Consider the following 18,420-nt stretch of genomic DNA (forward strand, 5'->3'; position numbering starts at 1 on the left):
CCCTTCTCCAGGCAAGTTCCACTTCCTCCACAAGTGCCTCACAAGACAGGTTTAAGGGATGGGGAAGCAGGGTGGTGTAAGTCGGGGCAGGATAAATGGTGGTTCAAGGCACAGGCCCTGGACTCTGACTGCCTGGCTTCAGAATCTGGTTCCAAATGTTTCTACCTATGGGTCTTTGGACAAGTTGCCCTCAGTTTTCTCACCTGTAAAATGGGAATAATTCCACACCACCCACTTCATAAAGCATAGAGTAAGGAGCTACATAAAGAGTTCAGCACAGTTTCCTGGCACATACTAAATGCTTAGTAAATGTTAGAGGTGTAGTCACTTCCCCAACCTGGTCACCTCCTCTGGTCATCTTCCAATTAGTCAACATCGTTCTTAAGGAGAGGCACTCACCTGGAATTCCACATCACAGGTGTGGCCTGACCAACACAGAAGAGTTCACATTCACTGGCAGCTATGTCTAAGTTCACAGACAGCTAAAACCCCTAGATTTTTCTCACCAGTGCTTCTGTTAATCTTCATGTCCACTTGCCTTGGTTTTCTGAAATTTTACTTTTATAACTAGGAGGTTATTATTTATGAAACCACTGAACCATTCCTATGCCGAGGTCTATTCACTCTTACTATAGCTAGAACTATTCACCCATACCCATACATACAAGTCTAGAAACTCTTTTATCATTAGTTAACGCTGGCTCCCTGAAACACAGATTAGGCGAGAAGTAGGAAGAGGGTCTTTCACTTCTACTTAGCATGATTCTGTATTGTTCGAATTTTTTTGCAACACATATGTGTTACTTCTGCTTTACCAAATTGGAATTTAATCTGCTGCTCTTTTTCTAACTTCTTGAGATGAATGCTAACTCATTACTCTTTTATCCTCTATTTTAGATTAATGCATTTAAAGCTATGCATTTCCCTCTAAGTACCACTTTAGCTTTATTGCACAAGTTTTTATAGGTAGTGCTGGTTTTTTGTTTTTGTTTTTGGTTGTTCAGTTCTAATATTTTGTAATTTCCATTAGGATTTCTTTTTTGACCTATGGATTTTTTCAGAAAATTGATTTTGTTTTTTAACTTTCAAACACAGAGAAGATTGGAAGCCGTAATTTGCTTTAGACTATTAATTTGTAATTTTAGTGCGCTGCGATCAAGAACATGGTCTATGATGTGGATTTGGTGTATTGCTGAGATTCGCTTTCACAACCAGCACACAGTCCATCTCTGTAAGTGTTCTTCCATGTGTTTGAAAAGCACCTGTACTCTTGAATTGTTGGCTTTCGTTTGTCTATTTCATCAAGTTTGTTAATTGTTGTGCAAAACTTACAAATGTCCTTGCCAATTTTTTGTCAGCTTGATATATCCATTAATAAGAGGGGTATGTTAAAGTCTCCAAAAAATATTATGGGATTTTTTTCCCTTTGTTCATTGACAATTTTTGCTTTAAATATTTTGAGATTCTGTTGTTTAGTATATACAGGTTCAAGATTGCTATATCATTTTCTTCTTATCATTGAGTAATGATCCTTTTTGTCTTTGAGGATACATTGGGCCTTAATTTCATCTGAGAGTGATATTACTCTATCATATTTTATTTAGTTTTCCTATCTCCTTACTTGCAACCTTTCAGTACCATTTTGTTTTAGGTCAATTCCTATAAATGGCATATTTCTGAGTTTTGGTTATTTTTCATAACCTCTGTATTATCTAACAAATTCAGTCTTATATTTATTGGGACTACTCAAATATTTTTATTTCTACCATCTACTATCTAATTTTGTATTTTTAACTGACCATGCTTTTTCCTTGCTTCTTTCTTCTTCTCCCCTGTCTTCTCTTGGGCTCACTGAGTACTCTATATATCTCTTTGCCTCTTACGGTTCCGAAGTTATACATTCCACTACTATGCCTTTAATGATGACCCTTAATTTGCTCACCTGCATCCTTGACATACCCAAATTCACAGTTGATCAATATATCTATCCTCCACCTGAGTAATACAAGGATCTTAGAATTTTTAACTCAGAGCAGCCCATCCCCAATCTTATATATTATTATTGTCTTTTTTTAGTTTGTTTTTAAATCCCCCAAACTAGTCATTATGTTTATAGTCAATAGTTATTTAAATTATCCTTCGTTTATCAGTTATTTGGTTACCATTGTTTCTTAAATCCCATTCTTTCCTTCTGTATTTCATATCCTTCTCATAGGCAACATACAGTTGGGTCTTGTGGTTTGTTTTTTTTAATGCACTCTTTTAATGGGTACACTTAGACCATTAACATTGAAAGCAATTATTAATATAGTTGGATTAATATCTACTATGTTTGTAAATGTTTTCTATTTATTGAACTTGTTCTTTATTTCTTTTTTCCCTGCTTTTTTTCTTCTTTCTCTGGATTTAATTAAATATGTCATATGATTCCATTTTATCTACTTAGTACTACCGAACCATACACTCAAATATGGTTAAGAGGGTAATTTTTACATTATGTGTTTTTTATCACAATTTTAAAAAGATTTTTAAGTCAAAAAAAATAGTTTTAGTGGTTGCCCTAGAGTTTTCAGTATACATTTATAACTAATCTAAATTCACCTTCAAATAACATTGTACTTCTTAAATTGTAGTACAGTTACCTTCTAACAGAGTATTCCCAATTCCCCCTTCCTGTCCCTTGTGACATTACTGTCATTCATTTCACTTATCCATATGTAATAACCATATGGATACATTGTTACATTTTTACTTTAAACAGTTTCCTTTTAGATCAATTAAAAATAAGAAAAATCAAAGAATTTTTATCTTCATTTATTCCTTCTCTGACTCCCCTCCTTTTTATTTTTTGTAGATCTGAATTTCTGACCTATATCATTTTCCTTCTCCCTAAAAAAAATTTTTTTTAACATTTCTTGCAAGACAGGTCTGCTAGTCATGAATTCACTCCATTTCTGTTTGACAGAAAGTCTTCATTTTTCCTTCATTTTGGGGGTACAATTTTCCAAGATATAGAGTTCTAGGTTGGTGGGTTTTTCCTTTCAGTGCTTTAAATATTTCACTCCACTCTCTTCCTGTTTACATGGTTTCTGACATGAAATCCACTGTGACTCTTATCCTTGTTCTTCTTTAAGTAAGGTGTTTTTCCCCCTCTGGCTTCTTTCAAGGTTTTTCTCTGTCTTAGGTTTTCTGATGTTTGAATACAGTATGTGTAGGCTTAAATATTTTGATATTTACACCTACTGCTTGGCATTTTCTGAATTTCCCACATCTGTGGTTTGATTATCTGACTTAATTTTGGAAAGTTCTTGGCCATTACTACTTCAAATATTTCTTCTTCATTCTCTCTTCTCCCTCTGATATTCCAATTATGCACAGGTTATTCCTCTCAAAATTATCCCATAATTCTTGGATTGTGTTCTGTTCTGGTTTTTGGTTTGTGCCTTTGCTTTTTATTTTTCTTTTTTTCTTTTTATTGGGGTATAGTTGTTTTACAATGTTGTGTTAGTTTCTACTGTACAGTGAAGTGAATCAGCCATATGTATACATATATCTCCTCTTTTTTGGATTTCCTTCCCATTTAGGTCACCACATAGCACTACATAGAGTTCCCTGTGCTATACAGCAGGTTCTAATTAGTCATCTATTTTATACATATTAGTGTGTATGTGTCAATCCCAATCTCCCGATTCATACCACCTCTGCCTTTGCTTTTTCATTCTTTTTTTTTTTCTTTTGCATTTCATTTTGGGAAGTTTCTATTGACATGTCTTCAAGTTTACTGACTCCTTACTTGACTGTGTCCAATCTATGGATGAACCCATCAAAGGCCTTCTTTATTTTTGTCACTGTAATTTTTAAAATTTCTAGCATCTTTTTAATTCTTTCTTAGTGTTTCCATCTCTCTGTTTACATTGCCAATCTGTTTTTCCATGCTGTCTACTTTTTCCAGTAGAGCCCTAAACATATCAATCATAGTTATTTTTAAATTCCCTGTCTAATAATTCTCAAATCTCTGTCATAGCTGAGTCCGGTTCTGATGCTTACTTTGTCTCTTCAGACTGTGTTTTTTTCTTGCCTAACTTTTTTTGGAAGCTGGACATGATGTACAGACAGGGTACAGAAACTGAGGTAAATAGGCCTTTAGTATGAGGTTTTATGTTAATCTGGCAGATCTCAGCTGTAACTCTCTGTATTCTCCTGTCTTTCCAGATTTTTCAGTAGCTGTCTGCCCTGCAACCTTAATTCTCTGATGGGTCGAGAATAGTTGTTGTTCAGTTTGCTCAGCTTTATTTCTTGCTGCAAATATGGGAGTGATGACTCCCAAGCTCTTTATACATCAGAGCCGAAACTGGAAGTCTCTCATATCCTTGTTACTGAAGTACATTGTTTAGCAGCTCAGCAAGAGTGTGTAAGTGGTAAACTCTCCTTTGTCTTAAAATGTTTTTATTTTCCTTCATTATTAAATGATCATTTATCTGAGGATATATCAATTGTTATTATCTCTTAACATTTGAAGATAATTTCTATTGTCTTCTGACTTCTATTGATGCTTTAAAAAGTGTCCTGTCAATCTAAAAGTTATACTTCCTCTCTGGTTGCTTTTAATTTTCTCTTTGTCTTTGATGTTCTTCAATTTTACTATAGCTTTGCCTAGATGTGCATTTATTGTTATTCAACTTGTGTGGGATTTAGTATGCTTCTTCAATCTAATGACACGTCTTGCAACAGTTCTGTTCTATAAATTCCTTAGCTGTTATTTTTTCGAATGTTGCCTCATCTCTGTTTTTTCTATTTACTTTTCCAGAGCAACTATTAGATGTATATTGGACCTTCTCATGAAATAGTGTTTTATCTCTTACCCTCTCTTTCATATTTCCCAACTCTTTAGATTTCTATACTGCATTCCTGACAAATTCCTCAGCTCTGTCTCCCAAATCACTAATTTTCTATTCAGCTGTGTCGTACCCTGTTATTTAACCCATCAATTGAATTTTTAACTTTGATGACTAAATTTTTTATTTTTAGAGAATTTATTTGGTTCTTTTCCTAATCTGCTTATTCTTTTTTCATGTTGTTTTGTTCTTTTTTAATGTTTCTAGTCCTTTTTTCACCTCTTTAGTCATTTTATTGTCTCTTTCAGATTGCCCGGTATTTTAGGTTCTTGGAGTACTAATTTTCCTGGTTATGTCTCCTGACTTGCTCTTCTGTGGTTTGCAATTTTTTAATTGTGAGCTCATCTTCAGTAGTTAACATTTACTCTGTAGGCACGTTGTACGTAATGGACTGTGAAAGTATCCAGATGAGAACTCTTCATGTGCTTCTGCTCGGCTTCTCAAGAATTTCACTGACATGAGCCCAGTTTTTATATTAATTTCTCTTCTTTGGTTTCTTGCGAGTAATATAAAGTGAGATGCAACACCTGTATGTGCCATAGTTGGATTTCAATTTGTCATAGGAAACTTTGGTTCTCCCCTGAGTCCCATACAGAATCAAGTTTCCTTGCTGCTTCCCTCAGCCTACTGTTCATTTCATGGAAAGTGTGGTCCTTCCAGGTTTCAAGTTTTTAGCAAGAGTTTCAGTTTCAACTCCCATATTACATAGGTCTAAGAGTGGATCTTCTATCTTAATACCAGCATCAAAACTCCAGCCCCTGGGGCTTCCCTGGTGGTGCAGTGGTTGAGAGTCTGCCTGCTAATGCAGGGGACACAGGTTCGAGCCCTGGTCTGGGAAGATCCCACATGCCGCGGAGCAACTAGGCCCGTGAGCCACAACTACTGAGCCTGCGCGTCTGGAGCCTGTGCTCCGCAACAAGAGAGGCCACGATAGTGAGAGGCCCACGCACCGCGATGAAGAGTGGCCCCCGCTTGCCACAGCTAGAGAAAGCCCTCACAGAAACGAAGACACAACACAACCAAAAATTAATTAATTAATTAATTAATTAATTTTAAAAAAAACAACAAAAAAAACTCCAGCCCCTGTTCACTAGGAACAATATCCAGGACCAGTACCCTGGGCCGCTGGGACATTAGCTCATGCATGTAGAATTCTGGCTCTGAGCTCCTTCTAAATTTCCAGCTCCAGAGGATTTCTCTCTCTTTATTTAAACTTCAGATATATATATATATATATATATATATATATATATATTTAGGTATTTAGATATATATTTTTTTCATTGTTATACTTGATCCAGTATTTCTATTGTTTAAGATGGGAGGGAGTCTGCAATAGGTCAGACCTTGTTATCAGAACCAGAAATTCTATGGAGGTTTTCTGGGTTTTTTGGTTTTTGTTTTTGTAATTTACAAAATAATGTTTGCATTTTTTTAAAGAGCTTTGTGAATAACCAAATTCCTTAAGCCAAACTTGCGGTGCACTCTCAAGACAAATAAGCTGTAGGACTGGAATTACCTATTCTGTTAGCTTTTTTGTCTTTCTTTACTGCAAGTATTGGTTAGCATTGTTTAGGGGGAAATATCTCTACCCCCAAATCAGTTTTCACATAGTGAAAATTGGCTACATCTATTGCTGTTACTTAATGCCACACAGCACAGCGCAGGTGGTCAATGTCACTGACATGGCACATCTGTAAAAGTTTCTTGGATGAATGAATGAATAAATGAATGAAAGAACAACCCAGCAAGGCACAGGCAGCTCTTTGACAATTCGCTTGTAATCTTTAAACCCCACATACACAGAATTTGCCTGTCATCTAAAAGAGTGGAACAGACAGGAAGAAAAGAATGTAAACAAGTCAAAATAAAAATAAGAGATGAATTCCCAATTTGTTTTAGCTCTCACAGAATGTTAGAGCTAGAATGGATCTCAAGGATGACCCAGGCTAATCCCCCACCCCAAATGCAGAAACCATGACCCAGAGAGAAGTGACTAGCCCAAGAGCCATTATGAAAGCCCAGCGGTCCATCCCATGCTTTTACACAATGGCAACTTGCTCAGTGTTCCCTCAAACATTCCCCAGTCTTGCAAAACAGGCATGATTTTTCTTGGGCAGAAAATTGGGCATCCTCAGGCAAGATCCTCAGAGCAAAGCTGAGATCCCACATAGTCCATGTAATTTTCACCCTTGGGTCACTTTGAGATGATGACAGTAGAAGGATAAGGAACAGTATGGCTGGTATAGAGGCACCCAGTACCTCTAGAGATCTAGGAAGCAAGAATTCCAGCATAAGACTTGTCATTATCTCATTTCAAAGGCAAGATGATATCCAAGTTAAATCTCGCTTAAGCATCTCAGTGTTCAGGATTCTAGCCCCTCTCATCCTGGGAAGAACTGGGTAGAGAATTCTTACCCTTCTCCTGCCACTACCACTCTCTCCACCCTCCTGTAGCTCCTCTCATGGGTGCTGCCATGGACTGGAGAGAAGGTCAGCCCCAGACAGGGCAGGCAATGATTTCCAGGGATGCAGTGACATTGTCTGCACCTTGGCAATAGCCTACCAACACTCCAAGTCTCCTCACAGCAGCCAGAATAATCTTCTAATCCATATTGGATTAGATCCTGCTAGTCCCTGGATTAAAATCTTGCAGAGGCTTCTCCCTACTTTCACGATAAAACCCAAGCCCCTGGCCCTGGTCCACAAGTCCCCTCACAGCCGTCCCCCACCACCTCCCTGACTGTACCACATACCACATACCATGCTTACCCACGGGACATCTTTTGGTTACTTTCCAGCCTCAGGTCTTCATTCAGGCTGTTCCTTCTGCCTGGGACACTGTTCCCACCACCCTTCCCTATCTTGAGCTCAAAGGCGCCATCCTCAGATAGACATTCCTGACCTCCCATCTAAATGAGGTCCCACTCTTCACTCTCAGCACACCCTGATCTGTCTCTTCACAGCACCCATCATGTTCTGTAATTACTGGTAATGATATACTGTTTTTACTGGCATAATTCTTTTGCTAAAATCTGTCTCCAGGACTTCCCTGGTGGCGCAGTGGTTAAGAATCTGCCTGCCAATGCAGGGACACAGGTTCGAGCCCTGGTCCGGGAAGATCCCACATGCCACGGAGCAACTAAGCCTGTGTGCCACAACTACTGAGCCCGTGAGCCACAACTACTGAGCCCACGTGCCACAACTACTGAAGCCCATGCACCTAGAGCCTGTGTTCTGCAACAAGAGAAGCCACTGCAATGAGAAGCCCACGCACCTCAAGGAAGAGTAGCCTCCGCTCACCGCAACTAGAGAAAGCCCGCATGGAGCAACGAAGACCCAATGCAGCCAATAAATAAATAAATAAATAAGTTTATTAAAAAAAAAAATCTGTCTCCATTGCTATTGGGTAAATTCTAGGAACCACATCTTTGTTGCTGCTGTGTCCCCAGCACTTAGCACAGTACTTGGCACAGAGCACGTACTCCATAATGGAGTGATTTCATTCACTCCATTGAATGAAATCAATCACTCAGATGTCTATACCTGCAGGGGTCAGGGAGCTGACTCCAGAGAACTGTCTACACCCACAAAAGGCAGGAAGCAGGGAATGTGGCAGTCTTACTAGCTACATCATTTGGGGCATGTTACTCTAATCTCTCTCTGCCTCAGTCTCCTCATCTGCCACATGAAGATTATACTGCATATACTCTACCTCATAGGGTCGCTGGGAGCAAGAGTGCTATGTGAAAGGTTATTGGAGTTTTTTAATTAGTAATTCCTCTACCTTCAATTATGCCTCACACTCTGCCAGCCCCCCTGCAGGCAGTGGCACCTGCTGGCAGGACACCGTCTGTTTAATCCTCCGCTCCACTCCCTACCCCCGACGGGGCTGGCCATGAACTCCTGGGCAGAGGATGCCGGTACTGTGTGTGGGCGGTGAGGCTGGCACCAGCCACTGGTACCCAGGCTTCTGGCCCTGGTGTCTTCACCAGAAACCCCAGCCCTGCTCTGTGCACTGGCGGAGCTGGACTCATCATTGGCCTCCCAAGACCTTGCAGTCTCCAGCCCTTCACTGCTCAGAGCCATGGCCCCTGTGACCCAGGCCTCTCTGCCTACCCTAGTGAGGATCCCTGAGGGGAAACCGCCCTTCAGTGTCCCTGTCATGCTGCAGCATGAAAGGTCTTCTCCTTTTGTTGCCTCCCCTACCCCTTCCCCTCTTCCCAGTGGACCTTCTCACTCTTCTTACCTTAGAATCATTCTTTCAGGTTGGAAGGACCTTGACTTTTAGCTAATCAAGCCCTCCGTGGATTCTTTTTTTTTTTTAATTGGGGTATAGTTGATTTACAATGTTGTTTTAGTTTCATGTGTACAGCAAAGTGATTCAGTTATACATATACTTATAACCACTCTTTTTTAGATTCTTTCCCATATAGGTCATTACAGAGTATTGAGTAGAGTTCCCTGTGCTATACAGTAGGTCCTTATTAGTTATCTATTTTACATATTGTAGTGTGTATATATCCATCCCAATCTCCCATCTCTGTGGATTCTTAAACTTTTAATACAGCATATATGAAAAAGGATAGATTCTCCTTATATGCCTCCAGTGACGGGAAGCTCACTACTTCCCAAGGAAGCCCACTCCACTGTGAGAAAGCTTGGGCTATTAGAAAGTTCTCTTAGCTTGTTTCCTTCCCTGCTCACACCCCCAAGTCTTCCCTTCTTCAGACCAAACAGCCCTAATTTCTCCAGTCATCCCTCCTAGGTAAGATTTTTAGTCACCTCTTCCGAGCAAACTCTATTTTGTCTGCAGTGGAGGAGCCTGGCCCTGAGCACAGCCCTACGAGGGGAGGGGCAGAGTGACAGGAGCACAGCTAGCTCAGAGTAGAAGGGGACAGTCACTGCCCCGACTTCGGTTCATACCTCCAGAGACTATGTTGGTTTGCGGGCAGACCCAGCACTTCCTAATTCATGCATAGCTCCCAGGGTGAGCAGACTGGACCCTCAGGGTGTATCTCTAGGACACTGCGCACCCGGAAGAATCGGTGGGCAGCCTGATTGTGCTGCAACTGGGGATAACCCAGTGGCTACCAGCCTGGACTCTGGACCTGGCTTCCGACTTGCCTCCACACTTACTGTGCCCTGTGGCTGAGTCATTGCACTGATCTCACCAAGCCTCAGCCGTCCTGTCTGCACAGTGGGGATAATAGGAGCTCTGTGACTTTGTAATGAGATGGGGCTAGAAGCGTTCTCCTCAGAACAGAGCCAGGCCCATGGTCAGAAATGAATACACAGTTGCTACAACAATTACTACAGTAATGATTAGAACCCGGTGCATTTATGAACTCAGACAAGAGGTAAGTCAGTGCAGGCTTAGTGGGTCAATGAAGGCCTCCCAGGGCAGGCAGGACTCCTGCTGGGGCTGGACTGCATAGATTTAGAAACAGACTGAAAGGATGTTCCATTCGGAGAAACTGTGAGCAGGAGTTCGTAGTGAGAACAACAACATCAAGAAAGTAATAATAACTGCAGTCCCTGCCACCCTGCATGCTCAGAGCCATCCCTGGGGTTCCCATGCCCGCGCATACGCACAGGCACGCACACACACACATGCACACGCCAGCCCATCGTCTGTGGCCCCCTCGGACAGGAGGAGCCCAGCCCATGAGGAGCAGTGAGGGGTTAGGCCCGGCTTCAGCCGGAGCATCTTATAGGCAAGCAGAGGGCTGTGGGAGTGGTGAAGGGTCATGCTGAAGACGAAGAGCTGGGATTGAGATTGTGAGCAGTGGGAAGCCACGAGGGGCTAGTATGTGAGGATGAGCTTCAGGAAGAGAAAGCCAACAGTGCAGCAGGGACAGGACAAGAGGCAGGAGCCCCACTGAAGGTTGCTTCCAGGAGAGCAGACTAGTGCAGGCTACAGACTCGGGGCCCTTCAGGGCACACTGCCCCCAAAGCAAAGCCAAACCTCCTCACCTCCACCTTCCAGCGCTCTGGGGTTTAGGGCCCTCCTGCTTCTCCAGCCCCGTTGTCTCTGACTTTCTTTCACTCAGCCCATATTCCAACCACCTAGACCGGCCTGCAGTTCCCTGCCACACTTGCACTCCTCCATGCCGTCATCCGTGCCGTTCCTTCTGCCTAGAATGCCCTCTCCAACCAACTCTACCTTCTCCACAGAGCTGGATTCTGCCCATCCCTCAAGGCACAGCATGAATGACACCTCCTCCAGGAAGCCTTCCCCCATTCTTAGCCTGGCACACCTGTCTCCTCGCTCCCTTCTCTCCCCACCCTCTCTCCTGGAGCTCCCTGAAGAAAGAAAGCATGCCCACCACCACCTCATCGTTTTCTCCACAGTCCCCAGCCCTTTTTCTGACTCAGGGAGGGTTCAAGCCATCTCTGATGACCAAGCTCAGTCATGCTCAGAAACACAAACCAGCCCCTCCCCAGGAGGAGGACGCCCACAAGAGTAGGCAATGCTCAGCCCCAGGCCCACCAGCCTGGAGAAATGCCACCGTTCAGAGGGCAAGGCAGCTTATGAGAGCAGGAGGCATTTCTGGTGACTTCTCTGTTAGACAAGGGACAGGACTTCTCCCGGTTTAACCTTCCATGACCTTTGAACTTCCTGAGAGGTCAGCAGCACGTCCCCCTTCCCCAGCTGTCTTTCTGTCTCTGGCCCGATGGGAGGGAGGGCCCTGGGCCTGTTCCATTTTGCGCCCGTATTGATCTGTTGGCAGCAATGGGCTGGATAATTAGCCAGGAATTAGGGTTTCTATTACAGCCAGGAGGCTGCTCCAGCTGATTTATCACCTGAATAATTTACTGTGATTGAAAGGAAATTAAAATGAACTCCATTTGACAACTGTGAGCTTTTATGGGCTTTAGTGAAGGCTCAAAAGCCAGATTAATAGCCTAGTGTTGGTTAATAGTCTGCCGAGAGTAAATACGGCAGGCTGTGCTTGGTGGCGGCCTTCCTGGTGGCCAGAGGAGGGACCAGCTCCCGCCAGGAGCTCAGCACCCACCACAGCGTCAATGCAACTTTTACTGAAACAGATGCCACTGTTCGAAACACACGCACACGTACCACCCACCGTTGTTTCCTTTTTTTTTTTTCTCTTCTTCTCCAGGTGATTTTTACTCACTCCACATGTAGGGAAAACAGAATTGCTTTTTCAATAACTATTTTGAAAAGGAAGTGTTTCATTGCCCCAGGAGTGTGTATATATTAACCCCTTCCACCCAGGGACAAGGGTTTACTAAGTTCCCTCATAAAAGGGAGAAGCCTGAGACTTCTCTGGTGGCGCAGTGGTTAAGAATCCACCTGCCAATGCAGGGGACATGGGTTCAAGCCCTGGTCTGGGAAGATCCCACATGCCGCGGAGCAACTAAGCCCGTGCGCCACAACTACTGAGCCTGCGTGTCACAACTACTGAAGTCCATGAGCCTAGAGCCCGTGCTCCACAACAAGAGAAGCCACCGAAGTGAGAAGCCCGCACACAGCAACGAAGAGTAGCCCCCGCTCGCCGCAACTAGAAAAAACCCGAGCACAGCAATGAAGACCCAACGTAGCCAATAAATAAATAAATTTATTTTAAAAAGGGAGAAGCCTGGGCCCACCCACTCAGGGCAGATCTTGGCAGGAAAAGCAGCCAGGTGAGGGCGGGCTCTGAGATCGTGGAAGTGACAGGCGGGACTCCAGCCTGGCCCTGAAGAGGAATGTTCTTCCCTTGGGCAGTTAGGGGTGGGTGATTAAGGAGGACTTGACCACCCAAGCCTATGGCAAGAATCTGAGGGTTCTACAATGACCAGCAGACTCGCTGCAAAAGGCCAGTTCTGAAAACCAGCCAGTCAGAAAACTGGCCCCTAGAATTGTTTGGTGACATGGAGGCCCATGTAACCATCTTGCACAAGATGGACAAAAGATCTTGAGGTCAGATTCCAGCTCTGCATCCTCGACAAGTCCCCTTTGGGCCTGAAAATGGGGTGAACAGTCTGGAAAAAAATGTTCCAATCGCAAAATGGAGCTCACAAATCTTGCTTAACCTGTGTAGCAGGCAGTTACATGGAGAGTCCGATGAGAGGATGGATGTGAAAGACCTTAGAAAACTGTAGAGGATCACACATAGGTGAGGAGGATCACTGCCACTATTGTTAGGCTATTGCTGTGCTGTTGTTGTCACCATCACAATTACTACTGTCCCAGACATGGCAACGGAGGTCCAGAGAAAAAGTGACTTGCCCAGCCGGGCAGAAGCCGGTCTCAAGTCAAACTCCCCCATCTCCAAGGCCGGCACACGATCTTTCTTCCCCACAAACTGCCACTAGACCGTGGAGACCAGATGCTCACAAACGAAAGAGGGGTCAGTATCAGCAGACAGAGCTCTGGGTCCCTTCCTGGCACCGCCGCCACGCACTCTGGGCTCACAAGGCAAGGTCGCCAGCGGGCACGAGGGGCTCAAGGAACCCGTACCCTTGATGCATCCCTTACCAGCCTGTGGCCCCTTGCTTGGCCGACATTTGTCCAAAGTGACTGGAGTGGGGAGCAAGGGTATGTCATTCATAGTCCAGTGCCTGCGTGTGTGCCCGGCAGCCCCGTGGCCTCACCTCCCGTCTCTCCTCATTACGCCCCATTACGGGGAGGTGAAGCAGATTAACCAGAAAGCACTGAGTCAGTCATTATCCTATAGGCAGGCCCTGGCTCAGAACCCACACGGTCAGACAGGCCCTCAGCGTGTCCACGTCATTCTGAAGGACACTGCATGGCCAGACTGCTAGAAACAGAGTTTGTGATTCAGGTCTCCTCCCCTGAGGCCCACCTCTACATGGGCCTAATGACCTGTCCCCTAATGTCGCCTCCTCCATGACTTCCTCCCTGTGCTCCCAGCAGAGGCAACATCTCCATTCATCAGGGTCCATAGAACCTTCTCCCTCACCTTGCAGGTTCTGAATCCATGTCACACTGCCCCTGTGTGGCTGGAGGCTGAGCTGATGCCTGATTCATCCCGCCCTCCCTGCCCTGGGTGCCGGCACTGTGCCAGGCTCACAGCCAGCATGTAAGAAATACGCTGGATAAATGAGCATCTGAGCGCCTGAGCAAGTGAGTGAATGGATACCTGGATGGACTCCTGTCACATACGAAGCCCTATAGTCTGCCCAGGCTTCCAGGGCATTCCACGCTGGATGAACTATGATTAGACTCTGAGTTTCCATGAGAATCACATGAAACACAGGGAAACACAATCCCTAACACCTAATGTGTTAATTCACCTAATGAATTAAGTAAATAAGGGCTTAATAGAAATGCCAGAGGTTTTGTGCAGAGGTATGGCCCTCGCTTGCTGGGTGACCTCAGACAAACCCTATCCTTTCTCTGGGCCTCTAGAAAATGAGGGGGTTGATAGCTTGCTTCTTTAGTCCCTGCTGGCTCTAAAATTCTGTAATATTGTCAAAGGTTTGCAGGTAATTTTTCTCCCAGATTCTGGAGGGAAATGTAGGCCTCATCCAAGGAAGGTTCCAGGTTGAGTTTCTTTTCTTTCTCCTCCTGGGTCAGATGGAATGTGGTTTCGGCCATCTCTCCGAAGGGCTCTGAGTGGGAGGGGCTGCCTGTGATGGAAACAGACTCCCTGAAGCCCAGGAACTAGAGCGTGTGAGATCAGCTCTTACCAGCACATACGACTATGTCATTCCCAGAGGAGGTGTCACTCGACTTGCAGGAGAAAGACTGAAATCCTGAGCACAGTCTACGAGACCAGGCCCAGCTCCCCAGAATCTCCTCCCACCCTCCCCAGCCCACTCCCTGAAGCCCAGCCACACTTTCTTTCCATTCCTCACTCCTGCCACACTGCCCCTGACCTCAGGGTCTTTGCACTCGCTATTCCCTCTGCCAGGCACGTTCTCCCCACCACATCCCTTCGGGGCTCAGCATAAGCCATTGTGGCCTCCAGGCTGGCTCAGCATCTGCTTTATCCCTTTAGAGCACTTCAGACATGCCCTCCTCAGCACCTAGTGCATCTGTAATCCGTGACCCTTTGAGTAATCCTTCTTTATTGTGATTCCTCTACACATCTGTAGGCTCCCTGAGGGCAGATCCAAGCCTGTCTTGTTCACTCATGTACCTAGTGACTGGCTCCATGCCTTGCACTTGCTTCATCAGTGTTTGTTAAGTGAATACATGACTTGCTGGGTGGCCTTAGGCAAGTCTCTTTGCCTCTCTGGGCCTCAGTTTCCCCGTCTGAAAACAAAGTAGCTAGATGGTCTGTGAGAGCCCTCATAGGAACTGCACAGAGACAGCCAGACTATCATAGGATGGTGGTCCCTGAGGCCTTGCTCACTCCTCCCCATCCAAGGTCCCCTCCAGTATCTATTCTCTCCACAGGAGCCTGTGCTGCAGCCTATACTGTTTTGAGTGGCTCTTTGGGAAAACTTCAGAAGCATCATCTAATCAGCCTGTAGAGGAAGCTCAGCAGGCCAGTCCTCCCCACCAGGACCGGCCAGCAAATGCTGGGGAAAGTTACTACTCACAGGCCTCTGTGACTCACCCACCAGGTAGGAGCTCTCGGCAGGCAGGAGCCAAGTCTGAGCCGCCCGTGCCTGCGAGGTATACAGCCCAAAGCCTGTCACAGACGGGGCACCAGGAAACAGTCTCCTGAATCGAATCTGGTACTGGGGGGACCTTATCCAGGCCCCAAGAGCCTCTCACTGGGCAGAGCCTTTCTGATGCCATCTCTGCAGCCACAGGCAGTGACTGCTTCTCGGCCCAGGTTAGAGCAGGGAGCTGCTCAGCAAGGGATCATCCTGCTTCCTTCCCTCTCTTGCAAATGACCCAGCTGCGAGTTTGTCCAATGAGACACTTCCTTATTTCCAGACTCTTGGATTCAGTTCTAAAAGCATGACAGGACAACGTGACGAGAAGGCTGACAGTAGGGGACACACCAGTGTCATCAAAACCTGGTTTATGGCGATACGGTGCTTACGTATTTCCACCTGCACCCTGACTGACAGGATAATGACCCAAGACCACCTCAAGTGGCCCAGGAGATCATTACACCACCCTGTGCAAAGAGCCCTGGGAAAAGACACCACCCCTCAGCAATGGCAGAGCAGCCAGACACGGCACAACCCCCCGCCGGCCAGAGAGAGGAGGCACCAGGGCAAGCAATTGCAGAAGCCCCAGACACATCCTCCAGACCTTGTGGGATGCTGCCACTGGCCACGTTTGGCGGAGAACGAGAAGCCCGGCTCTGAGTAGAAGCTGGCACTCTCACCCACTCCCCACTGAATGTCTTTGGGTGGGTCACCCAGGCCTGCGTGCAGGTGGCAGGTGTGGAGGCAGCGAGTCGGGGGCATACCTGCTCGGGCTTGATGGGCTCTGCGGTGGTGAAGATGTCCGAGTAGTGCTGCCTCTCAAACACGCGGTCCAGCACCTCCAGCTGCTGCTGCGTGAACAGGTCTCCCCGCATCTGCTTCCGGAGGAAATCTCTGCCCGGCAGTGAGTGACCGTTCGGCACAGGAGACTCCTGAATACCTTTGATGAGCATGAGAGAGGAGGGGTGAGTGCAGGTCACGCAAGCTGCTGGGGAAGACATGTCAGACCCTGGATTGGGAAGAGGGCCTGAGAGACCCACGAGCCCAGCTCCTCCCTTGATGAGAGAGGAAACAGACAGGGGCTCAGACAGGGGGGTCTTTGGCCAAGGTTGCCCTGCTGGTTAGGCCAGAGCCAGCTTCCCACAGTCACAGGCCAGGCCCTGCATGAAGCATGCGTCATTGTATCTAATCCTCACAATGAACCCTATGTAGATGGCATTATTTCCCCCATTTTGCAGATAAGAAAATTGAGGCCTAGAGAGATTAACTGATTTGCCTGAGGACTGGAGCTCGGGTTGACTCAGAGGCTTAACCACCAGGTGCCACCACCTCTCCTGCTCTGAAGATCCCCTTGGAGGTATAGTTTTTTCCCAGAGCTGACGCCCTTCCCCGGGACAACTGCCACCACATCATGTGACCAGCCAACAAAACACTGTGTTAGGAAGGCTGTAAGGAAACAGATGCTCTCACACAATTCTGATGGGAGTCTACTGATCACACACCTGTGATGGACAATTTGATAAAATCTATCAAGATCACAAATGCAAGTTCCCTTTGACAGAGCAATTGTACCTCTGGGAAATTGTTTTATAGTTAGACTTACACATATGGGAGGCAATATATATGCAAGGTTCTAGTAGCAAAAGACTGGAAACAACCCAAGAGTTTATTTGTAGGAGCTGGTTAAATAAGTTATGGTATGCTTACACAGTAGAATACTGTATGGCAACAAAAAGGAAAGAGGATTCCATCTGTGAATTGATATAGAAAGATCTTCAAGATTCATCGTTAAATGAAAAATAAATAAACAAGATGCAGCACAGCATGTATAATATACAACGTTTTGGGCTTCCCTGGTGGCGCAGTGGTTAAGAATCCGCCTGTCAATGCAGGGGACATGGGTTCGAGCCCTGATCCCGGAAGATCCCACATGCCACGGAGCAACAAAGCTCATGTACCACAACTACTGAGCCTGTGCTCTACAGTCTGCGAGCTACAACTACTGAGCCCATGTGCTGCAACTACTGAAGCCTGTGCGCCCTAGAGCCCGTGCTCCGCAACAAAAGAAGCCATGGCAATGAGAAGGCCATGCACTGCAACGAAGAGTAGCCCCCGCTCACCACAACTGGAGAAAGCCCGCGCGCAGCAATGAAGACCCAACGCAGCCAAAAATAAGTAAATAAAATAAATAAATTTATCAAAAAAAATATATACTTTTTTGTGTAAAAAAGGAAGAAAATAAGACTTTACACACATTGTGTGTGTGTGTGTGTGTATACACACACACACACACATATATGGCTCTGGAAGGCAGCACGAGAAACATTTAGAGTGGTTACCCATTCAGGGAGGTAGGAGCTAAATGGATGGAGGCAAAGGGGAGGGACACTTTTCAAAGCATGCTTGTTTTGTTTTGTTTTGTTTTGTTTCGTTATAGAACTTTAAATGTATTGACTATTCAACAAAATGTAAATTACTAAGAAAGCACAGGATTAAGTTCTCTATGGGTTCTGTATTGTTAGCTCTTCACCGTGATAATGCCTACATTTCAGAGAAAATACTAGGAATTATCAATTAAAAATTAAATGGGTTGAAATATCTTTCATGAGCTTTGGGCTTGACCCATTCAAAATGAGAGAAAACAAGGAGGATGAAAGATTCCAGTGAGGAAATGGCCTGCAGGACCATCATTCCCCAGGGCCCTCTGGGACCGAGTTGCTCGTGCAGGGCTGCCCAGAGACACTGCTGGAAGCCAGGCCCGGAGGTGAGGCCTGCCTTTGCCACTGGGAAGCCCCCGTGGGAAACCAGTGTGTGTCAGATCTCTCCCGGGCAGGTGCCCTTACCCAAGGCCTTGCCCAATCCCCCTCCCACCCCCCACCCCGCCAGTTCACTGCCGCCCTAGACTTCATCCATCATGTCAAAACCCCACCCATGTGAGGAAGGA

The 18,420-nt window shown here is 45.5% G+C and overlaps 1 protein-coding gene across 1 annotated transcript in view; it reads right to left on the bottom strand.

Annotated features, from left to right (window-relative positions):
• PAX5 (paired box 5) overlaps positions 1 to 18,420 on the bottom strand; it is a 177,734-nt gene that overhangs the window by 104,147 nt on the left and 55,167 nt on the right. The window contains exon 6 of the mRNA XM_007197009.1: positions 16,241 to 16,416. Within this exon, the coding sequence (XP_007197071.1) occupies positions 16,241 to 16,416 (176 nt within the window). The remainder of the gene's footprint in view (positions 1 to 16,240; positions 16,417 to 18,420) is intronic.

Source organism: Balaenoptera acutorostrata, chromosome 6, assembly GCF_949987535.1.
Source record: "Balaenoptera acutorostrata chromosome 6, mBalAcu1.1, whole genome shotgun sequence".
Classification (NCBI taxonomy): Eukaryota; Metazoa; Chordata; class Mammalia; order Artiodactyla; family Balaenopteridae; genus Balaenoptera; species Balaenoptera acutorostrata.